Raw genomic sequence first — 18,984 nt, 5'->3', positions numbered from 1 at the left:
ATTAAAGCACTCACTCCCTGAACTTGCTTCCCGACTCTCAGCGCACGTTGTTGCAGAATGATGCCTCAACTAAGGGAAGCTTCATGGAGTGTATTTTTTTTTTGTTTCGGTGGGAATGACATACGTTTTATGTTCTGTTTATTTATTAAAACACTCACTCCCTGAACTTGCTTCCTGACTCTCAGAGCATGTCGTTACGTCGCACTTGTTGGCTGTTTTTCCTTCACTCTGTGGTCCAACTCATCCCAAACCATCATAATTGGGTAAAGTCAGCTGATTGTGTAGGCCAGGTCATCTGATGCAACACTCAATCACTCTAATTGGAGGTGTGTTGGGTCATTGTCCTGTTGAAAAACAAATGATAATCCCACTAAACCCAAACCAGATGGGATGGCGTATCCCTGCAGAATGCTGTGGTAGCTATGCTGGTTAAATTAAGTGTTCCTTGATTTCTAAATAAATCAGACAGTGTCACCTGCAAAGCACCCCTACACCATCACACCTCCTCCTCCATGCTTCATGGTGGGAACCACACATGAGGAGATCGTCGGTTCACTTACTATGTCTCACAAAGACATGGCAGTTGGAAGCATAAATCTCAAATTTGGACTCAACAGACCAAAGGACAGATTTCCACTGGTCTAATATCCATTGCTCATGTTTCTTGGCCCAAGCAAGTCTCTTCTTATTATTGGTGTCCTTCATTTGTGGTTTCTTTGCAGAAATACGACCATGAAGGCCTGATTCTCGCAGTCTCTGAACAGTTGACGTTGAGATGTGTATGTTACTTGAACTAAGTGAAGCATTTACAGTTGTCTCCAATATAAAATATATTTAGACTTGTTTCACACTTTTTTGCTTTATACAATATTCCATATGTGTTATTTCAAAGTTTTAATGTCTTCACTATTATTCTACAATATACAATGTAAAAGAAATGGTACAAATAAAAAACCCTTGAATGAGTAGGTGTGTCCAAGCTTTTGACTGGTACTGCGTATATGCAGCTTAAAAAAAGATTTTCAAAAACTCAAATATTTTATTATGTTTATCATACTACTTGAATACATTTTTTGTATGAATTTTAACTACTTTAAATGGAGATACATCTACCATTTGAAAGCTTACTACATTGAATTACACATAATGTAAAAAAGCCAATGTCATAGAGAATGTTTCAAACTGGACTATATTTAGTAAGTTACTTTGAAGAGATGGTGATTGGGTCTTAATAGTCATTTGGCATTTAGTAGTCTTCCAACTTCCATTTCCCAAAAGTCAGACTCTTCCCACACGCCAACTCTCTTTTCCCAGCTTCAGAAGCATCTGCATTCACCAAATTGTGTTTTTTCTTAGATATATTCTACGGACTGGCCCAGGGGGAATTGTTGATGTATAGTAGAAAATGTTATCCTAGATAACATTTTCTTGAAAAAATGTCTAATATGCATATTTTAATCAAATATTTTGGATTATATTAATGTCTACATTCAATTGATAAAAGTGTATTGTGATATAAATGGCATAAAGATTGTTGCTTGACTTGCAGTAAACTTCTGTTTAGAAGTACATATTAGGCCTGTTACATATTAGGTACATATTAGCCACCCCCCCCCCCAACATTTCCTCCGCCCTAAATGTAAACATTGCCCGGGAGTCGGGGCTCAATCAATCCCTCACGGGGCACTCGTTTTTGATCCATTGATTAAAAAGGTTGCCTACCATCATCTGATAACATATATAGGCCTAAATAGCTAGTGCCTTGTCAGTCAGTGTTTGCATGGTTGCGAGACTGCCTTCGAGTGATGCTGTTCCTCAAAGCGTATTTCATTTTATGTTGACAACACACGCTGACAATCTTAATCTCACCTGAGGCTCCTGTTTAAAAATCAGCCCGGGTCTGCATGAGCCGCCAATATGGCACAGGGATGTGCTATTGTTACTGCTGCAGCTTTCTCCTATATGTCCTCACACACTCACTGATTTCGGGTCTCACACACTGTCTGACAGGGAGGCTGGCTCTGCAGGCAAGCGCGCATGGTTGCCTGCATCAATAGCATACACAGGAGATAGATCTCTGCCTACGCGGGTGATTCATGGCCATATCTTGAGACTTCAGGGCTCAACAGCGTGCTCGTTGGTACAGACAAAACATTTTCCCTATGGACTGGGTCAGAGTGCAAATGCGCCACAAGGCATAATGTGCCACTGGAACGACTAGATAAAGTGATCTACAAGTGGGAATGCTCAGATCAGCACCATGGACAGCGACTTGCCACAGCCGCGAGTGGGCCCTGTTAATATTTCAACCGCTCTTTCATAATTTTGAGGCAACGTTGAAAAAGTTAGACTATGTGAAACCGTTTGTCATTTCCCTGGAGACTATTTATATTTCTGGCTTTTTAAGGCCATATTTATCACTGTCGGTTTATCTTACTTATCCCCTCTTTTGTTGCCAATACTGTGTTAGAGTGCAATATCAATGTCTGGTTGTGGAGGATATCTCTGTTTCACAAAGAATCTTGAGGAGCTGGGATCAAAAACAGAGCTGATATGAGATGGTGTTTTCTCCGCTGTTTTAATAGATATGGAGAGAGAGAGAGAAATCTAATGAGGAAACCAGAAGCAATAATACAATTTCCTCACCTCAACTCCATTACTATAGCTGCTTGTTCAGCATTTCCTGCTTGGCTAGTCCTCCTGGTGGAGTCTGTGTACGGAGAGGTCAGTTCTCCTGTGAAGCTGTGTCCCACTACTGCCCCACACCTACACCTACACCTACACCTACACACACACACCTACACCTACACCTACACACACACACACACACACACACACACACACACACACACACACACACACACACACACACACACACACACACACACATATTTGATTTCTACATGGTTCATGTATACGTGTGTCTCATGCTGGTAATTCTGTATGTTGCTCTGGATAAAAGCATGTTTTATGAATCCCTAATGTGCCAAATAAACTGAATATTTGTCAACCTTGGACGTTTTTTGTGTTGCTTTCGATAAAGGCATATGCCAAATTCAGCAACTAAATTACCATATTAATTGTGCTCCCTCATTACATAAAAAGGTAGTTTGCTTGAATGACAGGTTAGTTATGACAGGTTAGTTATATGTAGTTTAGTTATACTGCCTTGATTCCGTTTTATGTAGCCAAATTTGAAATTCTGGTAAATGGTATATCATACACTGCTTTTGAGGAACAATGGGAAAGTAATTCTGCTTTGAAAGTTGATAAACTTACCTCACTTTTGGGAAAATGGGCTGTGAACGTTTTGTTGCTTACAGTGGTTCTTCCTTTAAAAGTTACATCAAACTGCAACCCCCCTTTGCTGGCTGCCGCAGAATTCTATAGCACGTTATTTAATTGTCAGCCATTGTTACCATTAATGCTAGTTAGTGCTAGTTTGAGAAGCATTTGATAGCTTTCAATGTTGGCTGTACTGGAGAATTTAAAATCTTTTTTTTAAAGAACATAATATATGGGATGTTAATGTGAGTGTAGCGAAATGCTTGTGCTTCTAGTTCTGACAGTGCAGTAATATCTAACAAGTAATCTAACAGTTCCCCAACAAGTATCTAATACACACAAATTTAAGTATATGGATGAGTGATGGCCAAGCGGCATGGGCAAGGTGGAGTAGATGGTATAACATAAAGTATATACAGTGCCTTGCGAAAGTATTCGGCCCCCTTGAACTTTGCGACCTTTTGCCACATTTCAGGCTTCAAACATAAAGATATAAAACTCTCCATTCAACCTCACTGAGCTCGAGCTGTTTTGCAAGGAGGAATGGGAAAAAATGTCAGTCTCTCGATGTGCAAAACTGATAGAGACATACCCCAAGCGACTTACAGCTGTAATCGCAGCAAAAGGTGGCGCTACAAAGTATTAACTTAAGGGGGCTGAATAATTTTGCACGCCCAATTTTTCAGTTTTTGATTTGTTAAAAAAGTTTGAAATATCCAATAAATGTCGTTCCACTTCATGATTGTGTCCCACTTGTTGTTGATTCTTCACAAAAAAATACAGTTTTATATCTTTATGTTTGAAGCCTGAAATGTGGCAAAAGGTCGCAAAGTTCAAGGGGGCCGAATACTTTCGCAAGGCACTGTACATGTGATATGAGTAATGTAATATAAGTGAACAATATTAAAGTGGCCTTATTTAAAGTGCCATTTTTTAAAGTGACCAATGATCTGGTCTCAATGTAGGCAGCAGCCTTTCCGAGTTAGTGATTGCTGTTTAGCAGTCTGATGGCCTTGAGATAGAAGTTGTTTTTCAGTCTCTTGGTCCCAGCTTTGATGCAGGTAGTGACCTTGCCTTCTGGATGATAGCGTTGTGAACAGTCAGTGGCTACAGTGGTTATTGTCCTTGATGATCTTTTTGGCTTTCCTGTGACATTGGGTGCTGTAGGTGACATGGAGGGCAGGTATTTTCCCCTGGTGATGCGTTGTGTAGACCGCACAACCCTCTGGAGAGCCTTGCGGTTGAGGGTGGTGCAGTTGCCATACCAGGCTGTGATACAGCCCGACAGGATGTATCTGTAAAGTTTTGTCAGGGTTATGGGCGCTGATGCAACTTCTTCACCTCAGTCTGTGTGGGTGGACCATTTCAGTTTGTCTGTGATGTGTACCCCCAGGAACTTTAAACATTCCACCTTCTCCGCTGCTGTCCCTTCGATGTGGATAGGGGGGTGCTCCCTCTGCTGTTTCCTGAAGTCCACGATCATCTCCTTTGTTTTGTTGAAGTTGAGTGAAAGGTTGTTTTCCTGACACCACACTCCCAGTTCCCTCACCTCCTCCCTGTAGACTGTCTCGGCGTTGTTGGTGAACGGTGTTGTGGGTGAACTGTTGTGTCTTCTGCAAACTTGATGATTGAGTTGGAGACGTCCACGGCCACACAGTCGTGGGTGAACATGGAGTAGAGGAGAGGGCTGAGCACACACCCTTGTGGGGCCCCAGTGTTGAGGGTCAGTAAAGTGGAGATGTTGTTTCCCACCTTCACCACCTGGGGGCGGTCCGTCAGAAACGCCAGGACCCAGTTGCACAGGGCGGGGTCGAGACCCAGGTCCTCCAGCATGATGATGAGCTTGGGAACTATGGTGTTGAATTCTGAGCTGTAATCAATGGACAGCATTCTTACGTAGGTATTATTTGTGTCCAGATGGAATAGGGTAGTGTGCAGAGTGATGGCGAGTGCGTCATCTGTGGACCTGTTGGTGTGGTATGCAAACTGAAGTGGGTCTAGGGTGGCCGGTAAGGTGGCGGTGATATGATCCGTGACTAGCCTCTCAAAGCACTTCATGATGACAGAAGTAAGTGCTACAGGGTAGTAGTCATTTAGTTCTGTTATCTTTAACTTAATGGGTACAAGAACAGTGGTAGCCATCTTGAAGTATGTGGGGACAACAGACTGGGATAGGGAGCGATTGAATATGTCCGTAAACACCAGCCAGTTGGTCTGTGCATGCTCTGAGGACTCGGCTAGGGATGCCGTCCGGGCCAGCAGCCTTGCAAGCGTTAACAAGTTTAAATGTTTTACTCACGTCAGCCACAGAGAAGGAGAGGGAGGGGGTATGCAGCCTTTGTTAGCGAGCCACGACGGTGGCACTGTATTATTCTCAAAGAGAGCAAAGTAGGTGTTAAGTTTGTCTGGAAGCGTGACGTCGGTGTCCATGACGTGGCTGTTTTTGTTTTTGTAGTCTGTGATTTCCTGTAGGCCCTGCCACATACGTCTCGTGTCTGAGCTGTTGAATTTCGACTCCACCTTGTCCCTGTACTGGCATTTTGCTTGTTTGATTGCCTTTCATAGGGAATAACTACACGGTTTAAATTCAGCCATGTATCCAAATGTCTTGCCATGGTTAAATGCTGTGGATCGCGCTTTCAGTTTTGCGCAAATGCCACCATTCATCCACGGTTTGTGGTTAGGGTAGGTTTTAATGTCACAGTGGGTACAACATCTCCAGTGCACTTCTTAATAAACACACTCACCGAGTTAGAGTATAGGTCAATGTTGATCTCTGAGTCTAACCAGAACATATTCCAGTCCGAGTGATCAAAACAATCTTGAAGCGTGGCTTCCAATTGGTCAGACCAGAATTGAATGGTTCTCGTCACTGGTACATCCTGTTTGAGTTTCTGCCTATAAGACGGAACAAGCAAGATGGCGTCGTGGTTGGATTTGCTGAAGGGAGGGCAGGGGAGGACTTTGTATGCATCGCGGAAGTTAGAGTAGCAGTGATCGAGAGTATTAGCCCTGCGAGTCGTGCAATCAATATGCTGATAGAATTTAGGGAGCCTTGTTCTCAAATTTGCTTTGTTAACTTTTTTGGGATAGGGGGCAGTATTCGTTAGTTTGGATGACTGAGGTGCCCAAAGTAAACTGCCTGTTGCTCAGGCCCAGAAGCTAGGATATGCATTTAATTGGTAGATTTGGATAGAAATCACTCTGGAGTTTCCAAAACTGTTACAATAATGTCTGTGAGTATAACAGAACTGATATGCAGGCAAAAACCTGAGGAAAATCCATCCAGGAGTGGGACATTTTTGATGTGTGTAGTTTTCAATTGAATGCCTATACAGTATGTATTGGGTTAGGACCCAGATTTCAGTTCCTATGACTTCCACTAGATGTCAACAGTCTTTAGACAGGCTTCAGGCTTGTATTCTGAAAAATGAGGAAGAATGAGACCATTTTCTAAGTGGACTGTAGAATGAACCAGAGCTACATATTTTTCCAATTGGCCTGGTTTACCACACGGATTTTGCCAATTGGCCTGGTTTACCCTGCTGATCCGTCCGCTGATGTAACTGCACGAGGGGGCCACAACAGACTTCCCTCCGTCGCGTCATCCTTCTAAGGCCTTTCTGTTAGCCTGCTAGCCCCTTGCCGCTAGCTGCCTGAAGTCACGCACTGGACTTGTATGATCACCCGGCTATTCATGCCTTTCCCTAACGTCACCATGCCGTGTCGATTGCTGTTCTGGTTTGTAACTATTGTTTTATTTCACTGTAGAGCCTCTAGCACTGCTCAACACGCCTCGGCTAACAATTTAGTTTCACCTCCCACACACGCAGTGACATCACCTGGTTTAAATGCTATTTCTAGAAAAAATATCTCTTTCATTATCACTATATGCACAGGTTTACCTCCACTGTATTCACATCCTACTATACCTTTGTCTGTACATTATGCCTTGGATATATTCTACCATTCCCAGAAATCTGCTCATTTTATTCTCTGTTCTGAACGTACTAGGCGTCCAGTTCTGTTAGCCTTTAGCCGTAACCTTATCCTACTCCTCCTATCACCTGTTCCTCTGGTGATATAGAGGTTAATCCAGAACCTGCAGTGTCTACCTCCACTCCCATCCCCCAGGCTCTCCCATTTGTTGACTTCTTCTCTCTCATTTGTTAACATTAGGAGCCTCCTCCCTAAGTTTGTTTTATTCACTGCCCTAGCACACTCCACCAATCTGGATGTCCTAGCCGTGTCTGAATCCTGGTTTAGGAAGAACCTTGAAATGAAAAACCTTGACATTTCCATTCCTAACTATAACATTTTCCGACAAGATAGAACTGCCAAAGGGGGCGGTGTTGCAATTTACTGCAAATATAACCTGCATAGTTCTGACTTACTATCCAGGTCTGTACCCAAACAATTTGAGCTTCTACTTCTAAAAAAATGTACCTTTTCAGAACCAAGTCTCTCACCGTTGCCGCTTGCTATAGACCACCCTCTGCCCCCAGCTGTGCCCTCGACACCATATGTGATTTGATTGCCACCATCTATCTTCTGAGCTCGTGCTGCTAGGTGACCTAAACTGGGACATGCTTAACACCCCGGCCATCCTACAATCTAAGCTTGATGCCCTCAATCTCACACAATTTATCAATGAACCTACCAGATATAACCCCAAATCCGTAAACACGGGCACCCTCATAGATATCATCCTAACTAACTCACACTCCAAATACACCTCTGCTGTTTTCAACAAACATCTCAGCGATCACTGCCTCATTGACTGCATCCATAATGGGCCGGTCAAACGACCTCCACTCATCACTGTCAAACGCTCCCTAAAACACTTCTGCGAGCAGGCCTTTCTAAATCGAACTGGCCGGGGTATCCTGGAATGACATTGACCTCATCCTGACAGTAGAGGATGCCTGGTTATTCTTTAAAAGTGCCTTCCTCACCATCTTAAATAGGCATGGTTCACTCCAGACCTGTCTGCCGTTGACCAGCACAAAAACATCCTGTGGCGTTCTGCATTAGCATCAAATAACCCCCGTGATATGCAACTTTTCAGGGAAGTTAAACAGAAATGTGCATCCTGCAGTACAAACTCAAAAAAGTTCTGGGACACTGTAAAGTCCATGGAGAATAAGAGCACCTCATCCCAGCTACTAACTGCTCTGAGGCTAGGAAACACTGTTACAACCGACAAATCCACTACAATTGAGAATTTCAATAAGCATTTCTCTACGGCTGGCCATGCTTTCCACCTGGCTACCCCTACCGCGGTCAACTGCCCGGCACCCTCCACAGCAACCCGCCCAAGCCCCCACCATTTCTCCTTCACCCATATCCAGATAAATTATGTTCTGAAAGAGCTGCAAAATCTGGACCCCTACAAATCAGCCGGGCTAGACAATCTGGACCCTCTCTTTCTAAAATTATCTGCCGAAATTGTTGCAACCCCTATTACTAGCCTGTTCAACCCCTATTACTAGCCTGTTCAACCTCTCTTTTGTATCGTCAGAGATACCAAAGATTGGAAAGCTGCCACGGTTATCCCCCTCTTCAAAGGGGGAGACACTCTAGATCCAAACTGCTACAGACCTATATCTATCCTACCCTGCATCTCTAAGGTCTTCGAAGGCCAAGTTAACAAACAGATTACTGACCATTTTGAATCACATCGTACCTTCTCCGCTATGCAATCTGGTTTCGGAGCTGGTCATGGGTGCACCTCAGCCACGCTCAAGGTCCTTAACGATATCATATCCGCCATCGATAAGAGACATTACTGTGCAGCTGTATTCATCGACCTGGTCAAGGCTTACTGTGCAGCTGTATTCATCGACCTGGCCAAGGCTTTCGAATCTGTCAATCACCACATTCTTATTGGCAGACTCAACAGCCTTGGTTTCTCAAATGATTGCCTCGCCTGGTTCACCAACTACTTCTCTGATAGAGCTCAGTGTGTCAAATCGGAGAGCCTGTTGTCCGGATCTCTGGTAGTCTGTATGGGGGTGCCACAGGGTTCAATTCTCGGGCCGACTCTCTTCTCTGTATACATCAATGATGTCGCTCTTGCTGCTGGTGATTCTCTAATCCACCTCTACGCAGACGACACCATTCTGTATACTTCTGGCCCTTCTTTGGACACTGTGTTAACTAACCTCCAGACGAGCTTCAACGCCATACAACTCTCCTTCTGTGGCCTCCAACTGCTCTTAAACGCAAATAAAACTAAATGCATGCTATTCAACCGATCATTGCCCACACCTGCCCGCCCATCCAGCATCACTACTCTGGACGGCTCTGATTTAGAATACGTGGATAAGTACAAATACCTAGGTGTCTGGCTACACTGTAAACTCTCCTTCCAGACTCACATTAAGCATCTCCAATCAAAAATTAAATCTAGAATCGGCTTTCTATTTCGCAAAACAAAGCTTCCTTCACTCATGCTGCCAAACATACCCTCGTAAAACTGACCATCCTTCAGCGATGTCATCTATAAATGTAATCTATAAAATCCTTCAGCGATGTCATCTATAAAATAGCCTCCAACACTCTATTCAGCAAACTGGATGTAGTCTATCACAGTGCCATCCGTTTTGTCACCAAACCCCCATATACTACCCACCACTGCGACCTGTACGCTCTCGTTGGCTGGTCCTCGCTTCATACTCATCGCCAAACCCACTGGCTACAGGTTATCTACAAGTCTCTGATAGGTAAAGCCCCGACCTATCTCAGCTCGCTGGTCACCATAGCAGCACCCACTCATAGCACACGCTCCAGCAGGTATATCTCACTGGTCACCCCCAAAGCCAATTCCTCTTTTGGTCGCCTTTCCTTCCAGTTCTCTGCTGCCACTGGCAGGAACGAACTGCAAAAATCACTGAAGCTGGAGATTCCCATCTCCCTCACTAGCTTTAAGAACCAGCTGTCAGAGCAGATCACAGATCACTGCACCTGTTCATAGCCCATCTGTATACAGCCCATCTATCTACCTCATCCCCATACTGTATTTCTTTATTTTGCTCCTTTTGCACCACAGTATCTCTACTTGCACATCCATCTTTTGCACATCTACCATTCCAGTGTTTAATTGCTATATTGTAATTACTTTGCCACCATGGCCTATTTATTGCCTTAACTCCCTTATTGGACCTAATTTGCACTCTGTATATAGACTTTGTTTTCTTTTTTTCTTTTTTTCTAATGTATTATTGACTGTATGTTTTGTTCATTCCATGTGTAACTCTGTGTTGTTGTATGTGTCAAACTGCTATGCTTTATCTTGGCCATGTCGCAGTTGCAAATGAGAACTTGTTCTCAACTAGCTTACCTGGTTAAATAAAGGTGAAATAAAAAAAGAATAAAAAAATAACTGTTGAGAATTCTCTTGGTTGGTAAAATGTCTGGCATTTGATTGTAAGGAATTCAGGGTCGGGTGAGCGGAAGGATTTGAGGTTCTGTATGTTGTTATGATTACACCATGAGTCTTTAATCGTAAAGCATATACTCCCGCCCTTCCTCTTCCCAGAGATGTGTTTATCTCTGTTGGCGCGATGTATCGAGAAGCCCAGTGGCTGAACTGATTCCAACAACATATCCCGAGAGAGCCATGTTTCTGTGAAACAGGAAATGTTACAATCTCTGACAACTCCCTGGAAGGCAACCATTGCTCGAATTTCGTCTACCTTGTTGTCAAGAGACTGGACATTGCGAGTAGGAGCGAGACGGGACGGATGGGACGTTAAACGGGTGCCCTGACTCTCTGAGGTCATTATAGATCCCATGGCACTTATTGTAAGAGTAGGGGTGTTAACCCCGGTGTCCTGGCTAAATTCCTAATCTGGCCCTCAAACCATCACGGTCACCTAATAATCCCCAGTTTACAATTGGCTCTTTGCTCTTATATCCATTAGTTCCTTCCGGCTTTATGTAATAAAAATGAAGATTTCCTGGGATTTCCTGAAATAATACATAAAAACGAAATACTGCATAGTTTCCTAAGAACGCGAAGTGAGGCGACCATCTAAGTCAGCGCCATTTTCTTCTGGGCCAAGGTTATGCCGACCTCTTCCACTTTCTCTGGGAAGATACACCAGGGAAAACTCGAAAGGCGAGAGCCCAGAGGCAGAGCAGGGGAGGGTGTTGCAGGTGTATTCAACCCACACGAGTTGCTGGCTCGAGGTGGTGGGGAGGTTGGAGACAAGGCAGTGAAGAGTCGTCTCCAGGTCTTGACAGGTCTTGATTAAACCCGGAGGACAGGCTGGCCGACGACTCAATGAGCATCCAGAATGCCTTCCAGAACCGGGTCAAGAACTGAGGACCCCGATCGAAGACCATGTCTACCGTGAGTCCATGGATCCGGAAGACGTGCTGCACCATGAGCTGGACTGTCTCTTTGGCAGAGGGTTGCTTGGGGCGAGGAATGATGTGGGCAGCTTTGGAAAACCAGTCCACTACTGTCAGGATGGCAGTGTTGCAATCAAACAGGGGAAGACCCGTGATGAAGTCCAGGGATATGTGAGACCAGGGACGGTGAGGGACCAGGGACGGTGAGGGACGGCAGTGGTTGAAAGAGACCAGCCGAAGCTTCCCAAGGTGTCTTGTTCTGCGCACAGACCGTGAAGGCTTCAACAAATGTGGAGACGTCTGGAACCATGGTAGGCCACCAAAAGTGTTGCTGCACCAAGGCCAGGGTCCGATGGGAGCTCGGGTGGCAGGCAAGCCTGGACGAGTGAGTCCACACCAGGACAGAGGAGTGGAGAGCGTCAGGCACAAACATCCGGTTATGGGAATGCTGCATCTCCAACACATGCTTTCCTATTCCCCAGCTGAGTGCCGTCGCCAGACACCCAGACGCCAGCCGTCGCCAGACACAAAGTGGGAAGGATCGTCTCGGGGCCCAAGGGTGTAGGAAGCGAAGTACAGAGGAAGTGAAGTGGAACGGGCCTTACTGAAAACCTACCCGAGGTCCTGGTAGGCCATGGGTAGCCGTCTTCTCCATGACATCAACGAGGCCCCGGTAGTCGATGCATGTGCGCAGGGTTTTGTCCTTCTTCTCCACAAAGAAGAACCCTGTGCCGGCAGGGGAGGCAGATTGACGTAGGTCTCCATAGCCTTGCTCTCCGGATCCGACAGAGAGGACAGTCGTACCCGGAGCAGTGTGGTCCATGAGAGAAGGTTGATCCCGCAGTCATAGGGATCTTCCTCCGTTGTGGAGGAAGTGAAGTGGCCCAGGCCTTACTGAAAACCTCCTGGAGGCCCCGGTACTCCGCGGGAATGGCAGAGAGGTCCGGGGCAACTTCCGAGCTCACAGGAAGATGTCCCAGGGCAGGCTGCGCTGACTTCAGACAATGGTCGTGGCAGAAGGAGCTCCAGGCCATTATGGCACCAGCAGTCCAGTCTATGAGGGGATTGTGTCGCTGGAGACAAGAGACTCCCAATACCACAGAAACCTGAGGGGACATAATCAGCATGAATTTGATTGCCTTGCTCGGGTTCCCTGACACTTGTAGGTTGATGGGAGCAGTATTGTGAGTGACCCGGTCTGTAGATCGCCCGTCCAGTGCTTTAACGTCCATGGGAATGGAGAGGGGCTGAGTGGGGATGCCCAGCTCGGACGCCAGTGTAGCGTCCAAAAAACTCTCATCGGCCCCAGAGTCAATGAGTACCCGGAGAGATTTCGAATGATTCCTCCACAGCAGCATTATGGCATGTAATGGGAGAAGAAAAGTTCTCTGTATGGCCCACCAGAGTACTCGCCCCTTCTTGATGAGACTGGGATTTTAATGGGCAGGTATCTAAGAAATGTCCTGTAGCTCTAGAATATAGACAGCTCTGGGTGTGGAGTCGGCGTAAGAAACCCAGACGGAGTCAATCTAGCCCTGCCCAGGTGCATGGATTACGAAGGAGGCGAGTCGGCAGCCCTCTGTGATTTCCGAGAGAACTCGGTGATGTCGGGTTCACCCAGACTCGTAGACTCCTTGTGTCTTCCAATGGTGACTCTTTGCAGGGAGACAGCATTGTGGAGCTGGTCTGAGTCTGCTGGGTCAGTCATGCCCAGTGTGTACTATCACAACTCAGGATAAGACCCAGATGCAGACAGCTAGAGTCACAGATGTTTTTGACCCAACAGGGGGCAGGCAAAAGACAGGTCAAAGGCAGGCAGAGGTCTTTCAAAACTCGGTCCTACAGAATGTGGAGAGCAACACTTATGCAGTTTTACAGGCAACATTTTTTTTAAAGCCACATTAGACAGGATTACCTACACATACTGACCAGCTCATATAGACAGAAGCGTGATATATGGCAGACCAATCAAAACTCATCTCTCGGCATGTCCAGCCCACTCATTATGATGGCTAACGGGAAGGTTGCTGACTTTTTCTGTGGCTTAACCAACTAGGCTCGTAATTTATCCATTTTATTAGTATTTACAGACAAGTTTGTTATGAAGGCAAATGAAAGGTCACATGTTCGAGAAGGCATTTCTGCCAAAAAAAACAAACACATTTTGATAAAAAAAATTATAGTTTACATTCAAACGGCTCTCCTGTGAAGTAGTGACCCGCGAAAGACGCCCAGTTTCCTGAAATTCATCACATATTGTCCAGAAATGATGGTTGTTCAAATGGCATTGAAGCTAATTGAGCATCAAACAGCACTAGGTATATGGCTACTTTAGTACCTATTGTATATGAGATGTTGTGTGAAGTGCTTTTAGTCATATTATCCTGCAATTGGTTGTGCACACCCACACACGTGCACACACACACAAATGCACACATGCACGCACACAGTGTAGCTGTAGCATGTTAGGTAATACAAACTAAGCACAGATACATTGCATATGGATGATCTAAATTGAGGCATCATCCGTAGGCCTACATATTTATGATCCTTTTTCCAAAGCTGTTTGGAATATCTCTGTTTGTCTTCTCCATACTAAGTGTTTTGTCATGCTTTCAATGCATGACTCACAGTTAAATTCCAGTTCTCTCTCTCTATTTCCTCACTCTCTCTCAGTTTTACAGGCAGACACGTTTTCTATTAATCTCATCTCTCAACACAGAGCATCTATGGGAGAACGTGATCGCGATGACATTGAGCGAGTGCAGTAATTTCTATAACCAGGGATACCAGGCTTCTGTAGAGCTCGAGAGTGGTACTTGTATACTATTATCTGTACCATAATTTCCCTTAAGTGCCCAAAGCACATCCCCAGGATCTCAACAATGGCTGGAAGCAATGTTTACGCTGTGAAACCTCATGTCGTTTCAAGGCTCTGCTTTGTTGATAAGAACCCTTGTTTGTTTACTCTATTTTTATTTCAGCTAGGCCTACATATGACAGTCTTTCTGGAGTACTTTTGGCTGACGCATCATTCGAGTTTCATTTGAGTCATTTAATTGAGAGCTGTTCTGGTCTTTTAGGGGGAAAAGGGGCCTTTCTTTTGAGAGTTGAGTTATCCAGAGCTGCTTTCACAATGCCAGGTTTAGGCTAAATAAAGGTATTTTAATATTTTGGTCATATTGAACACATTTTCCTTTCCCTCTGTTCAGTTTCACTTTGGGAAATTACAGCGTGTGAAAGGCAAGGGTGAAAGGGGTGGAGAAATGAATTCAGGGAGGGAGTTGATAGTTCATTGACTTTATTTGCATTTGCGCCGCCAGTCTGCGTTATCAGCTGCTCGTTGGAGTTTAGTTTGGAAATGCAGGCATTATACATATTAATTACCCTGTGTCACGGCTCACTTCCAGCACCTTCACAGCAAAATACACTGAGTGCACAAAACATTAAGAACAACTGCTCTTTTCATGACCTAGACTGACCAGGTGAACCCAGGTGAAAGCTACAATCTCTAATTGATGTCACTTGTTAAATCCACTTAATAGTGTAGATGAAGTGGTGCCATTCAGAGGGTGAATAGGCAAGATAACAGATTCAAGTGCCTTTCAACGGGTTATGGTAGTAGGTGCCAGGCGCACCGGTATGTGTCAAGAACTGAACCGCTGCTGTGCTTTTTAAGCTCAACTCTTTCCCGTATGTATCAAGAATGGTCCACCACCCAAAGGCCTTCCAGCCAACTTGACACAACTGTGGGAAATATTGGAGTGAACATGGGCCAGCATCCCTGTGGAACGCATTCAACAGTTACAGAGTCCATGCCCTGACAAATTGAAGCTGTTCTGAAGGGAAAAAGGGGGGTGTGCAACTGAATATGTTCTTAATGTTTTGTACACTCAGTGTACATTTAAATAGGCACGAAGCTGCTTAAAATAGCCTATTAATGTGTCATTCCGCACTATCTGTGCTTGCAGCTCACTCGCTTTTAGAAATCATTTCCGCGGGTTAAAAATACCCCAGATGAGGCTTTCAAAAACAAAGAGGGGGATCTGCATTGCATTAAAATAAGGTGCCATGCGTGAGGCTTTTAAAGCTAACGAAACGAGAACGATCGAGATGGATTCCTGTATATGTGTTTATGGGCCTTTAAGGGCTCTGTGTGTGTGTGAGTATGTGTGTGTTTTGTGTTAGATATAATGATTCATTGAAGGTCGGCACACTCCCCCTACTACCATTTTGAAATGGGAAATATATGTAAACTGAAGTGCATGTTTTGGTGATTAGGGTTTTGTTTGAATGTGAATTAGGTAGAGTTGCATTGCTAAAAGATTAAGATTAAGTAACTTCTGGTTAGCTGATAAGTCAGATAAATGTACATGGACGTGTTCATTAGGGCAAGGACATCCAATGCAAAAATCTGCCATACACACATAATCACCAGACATACACCCTGACCCTACACATCCTCCTAAGACACAGGCAGTAGTGCTAGCTGACACATAACACTGGCAGTACAGTACAACGTTTCTCAAGACCCAATCACCATCTCTTCAAATACAAACATAAAAACACCACCGGAGATACAGCTCACCACTATAACTGTGCCTCTGTTCTAGCCATTTTGTTTCCCTCCCTGTTGTGCTGTCTGTCTCAGCATCTTCTCTTCTGCCACAATCATTCAAAATAATACACTTACCTTCCTTGAAAATCCATCTATACCGCCAAAGATGACAATGTTGTATCTTGAAAAAAAGCATTGGAATTAAAAGTGAAAGGTTTAACCTATTAACCTGCTTCTGTAACGAACCTCATCCTCCTATTCTGAGGAGGAGTAGCGAGAAGGATCGGAGGACCAAAACACAGCGTGGTAAGTGTCCATAATGTTTATTTTAAAACATAAAATTAACACATACGAAATACAAAACAATACACGTGAAATGAACGAAACAGTCCCGTGTGGCGACAAACACTTACACCGAAGACAAACACCCACAAACCAAAAGTGAAATCCAGGCTACCTAAGTATGATTCTCAATCAGGGACAACAATTAACGGCTGCCTCTGATTGAGAACCATACTAGGCCGAACTCAAAAACCAACATAGAAAAACAAACACAGACTGCCCACCCCAACTCACGCCCTGACCATACTAAAACAAAGACAAAAACAAAGGAACTAAGGTCAGAACGTGACAGTACTCCCCCCCAAAGGTGCGGACTCCGGCCGCAAAACCTGAACCTATAGGGGAGGGTCTGGGTGGGGGTCTGTCCGCGGTGGCGGCTCTGGCGCGGGACGTGGACCCCACTTCACCATTGTTTTTTTGTGCCTCTTAGCCCGCCTCCGTGGCCTCTTTCGAGCGGCGACCCTCGTCGCCAACCTCGGACTGGGGACCCTCGCCACGGGTCCCGAATGGACGGGAGATTCCGGCAGCGCCGGACAGGCGGGAGACTCCGGCAGCTCCAGAGTGAAGGGCGATTCCGGCATCACCGGCATGATAGGCAGCTCTGGCAGCTCCTGGCTGACTGACGTCTCTGGCAGATCCTGGCTGACTGACGGCTCTGGCAGCTCCTGGCTGACAGACGGCTCAGGACAGACTGGCGGCTCTGGCAGCTCAGTACAGACGGGAGACTCTGGCAGCTCAGGACAGACTGGCGGCTCTGGCAGCTCAGGACAGACGGGAGACTCTGGCAGCTCAGGACAGACGGGAGACTCTGGCAGCTCAGGACAGACGGGAGACTCTGGCAGCTCAGGACAGACGGGAGACTCTGGCAGCTCAGGACAGACGGGAGACTCTGGCAGCTCAGGACAGACGGGAGACTCTGGCAGCTCAGGACAGACGGGAGACTCTGGCAGCTCAGGACAAACGGGAGACTCTGGCAACTCAGGACAGACGGGAGACTCTGGCAGCTCAGGACAGACGGGAGACTCTGGCAGCGCTGGAGAGGAGGAAGGCTCTGACAGCACTGGACAGGCGGGAGTACCTGTAGGGAGAAGACGGAGAGACAGCCTGGTGCGGGGGGCTGCCACCGGAGAGCTGGTAGGTGGAGGTGGCACGGATAGACCGGACAGTGAAGGCGCACAGCAGGTCTCGAGCACCGAGCCTGCCCAACCTTACCTGGTTGAATGCTCCCGTAGCCAGGCCAGTGCGGCGAGGTGGAATAGCCCGCACTGGGCTGTGCTGGCGAACCGGAGACACCATGCGTAAGGCTGGTGCCATGTACACCGGCCCGAGGAGACACACTGGAGACCAGATGCGCTGAGCCGGCTTCATGGCACCTGGCTCGATGCCCACTCTAGCCCGGCCAATACGAGGAGCTGGGATGTTCCGCACCGGGCTATGCACACGCACCGGGGACACCGTGCACCTCACGGCATCACACGATGCCTGCCTGGTCTCTCTCTCTCCGGTAAGCACGGGAAGTTGGCGCAGGTCTCCTACCTGCCTTCGCCATTATTGTGTCCCCCCAATAATTTTTTGGGGCTGCCTCTCGAGCTTCCTTCCGCCCCGCCGTGCTGACTCCATTCCCTCCTCACACTGCTCCAGAGAATCCCAGGCGGGCTCCGGCACTCTCCCTGGGTCGACCGACCACCTGTCTATCTCCTCCCAAGTTGTGTCTAAGTCCAGATCTCGCTCCCATGTCCAGGAGTCCTGCGATCGCTGCTGCTGCTGCTGCCCGTTGCCACGCTGCTTGGTCCTTTTGTGGTGGGTGTTTCTGTAACGAACCTCGTCCGCCTCTTCTGAGGAGGAGAAGCGAGAAGGATCGGAGGACCAAAACGCAGCGTGGTAAGTGTCCATAATGTTTATTTTAAAACATAAACTGAACACTACGAAATACAAAACAATAAACGTGAAATGAACAAAACAGTCCCGTGTGGCGACAAACACTGACACGGAAGACAAACACCCACAAACCAAAAGTGAAATCCAGACTGCCTAAGTATGATTCTCAATCAGGGACAACAATTGTCAGCTGCCTCTGATTGAGAACCATACTAGGCCGAACTCAAAAACCAACATAGAAAAACAAACATAGACTGCCCACCCCAACTCACACCCTGACCATACTAAAACAAAGACAAAAACAAAGGAACTAAGATCAGAACGTGACAGCTTCATTAGTTATGTATTACCAGTTGATGAAGAACTTCTCCAATTTCATACATTGTTGAAAATTTGCCTATGAATAAGTAAGAATAAAAAAAGTTAAAATAACTTCTTAGATTTGATGGAGACATTACTCATTTTAGTACCTTATCAATTTATGATTTGTATCAATGTGGTCGAGAGACAGGGGAGCAGGAACAGAGTATTTTTGCTGAGCAATGCAACGAAGCTGGATCATT

General features: G+C 45.9%; 1 protein-coding gene and 1 long non-coding RNA gene across 2 annotated transcripts in view; one reads left to right on the top strand and one right to left on the bottom strand.

The window, feature by feature from the left end:
• The window catches only part of LOC149984078 (uncharacterized), a 466,287-nt gene that overhangs the window by 13,882 nt on the left and 433,421 nt on the right, over positions 1-18,984 (bottom strand). The gene's annotated exons all lie outside the window — the stretch shown is intronic.
• The window catches only part of LOC110521035 (glutamate receptor ionotropic, kainate 2), a 184,682-nt gene continuing 180,089 nt past the window's right edge, over positions 14,392-18,984 (top strand). The window contains exon 1 of the mRNA XM_090233397.1: positions 14,392-14,458. Coding sequence (XP_090089523.1) covers positions 14,392-14,458 — 67 coding nt within the window. The remainder of the gene's footprint in view (positions 14,459-18,984) is intronic.

Source organism: Oncorhynchus mykiss, chromosome 4 (assembly GCF_057628025.1).
Source record: "Oncorhynchus mykiss isolate SJ-2025 chromosome 4, ASM5762802v1, whole genome shotgun sequence".
NCBI classification, from domain to species: Eukaryota; Metazoa; Chordata; class Actinopteri; order Salmoniformes; family Salmonidae; genus Oncorhynchus; species Oncorhynchus mykiss.
Note: the sequence above shows the minus strand (reverse complement) of the source record. Positions and strands in the feature narration are given on the sequence as shown.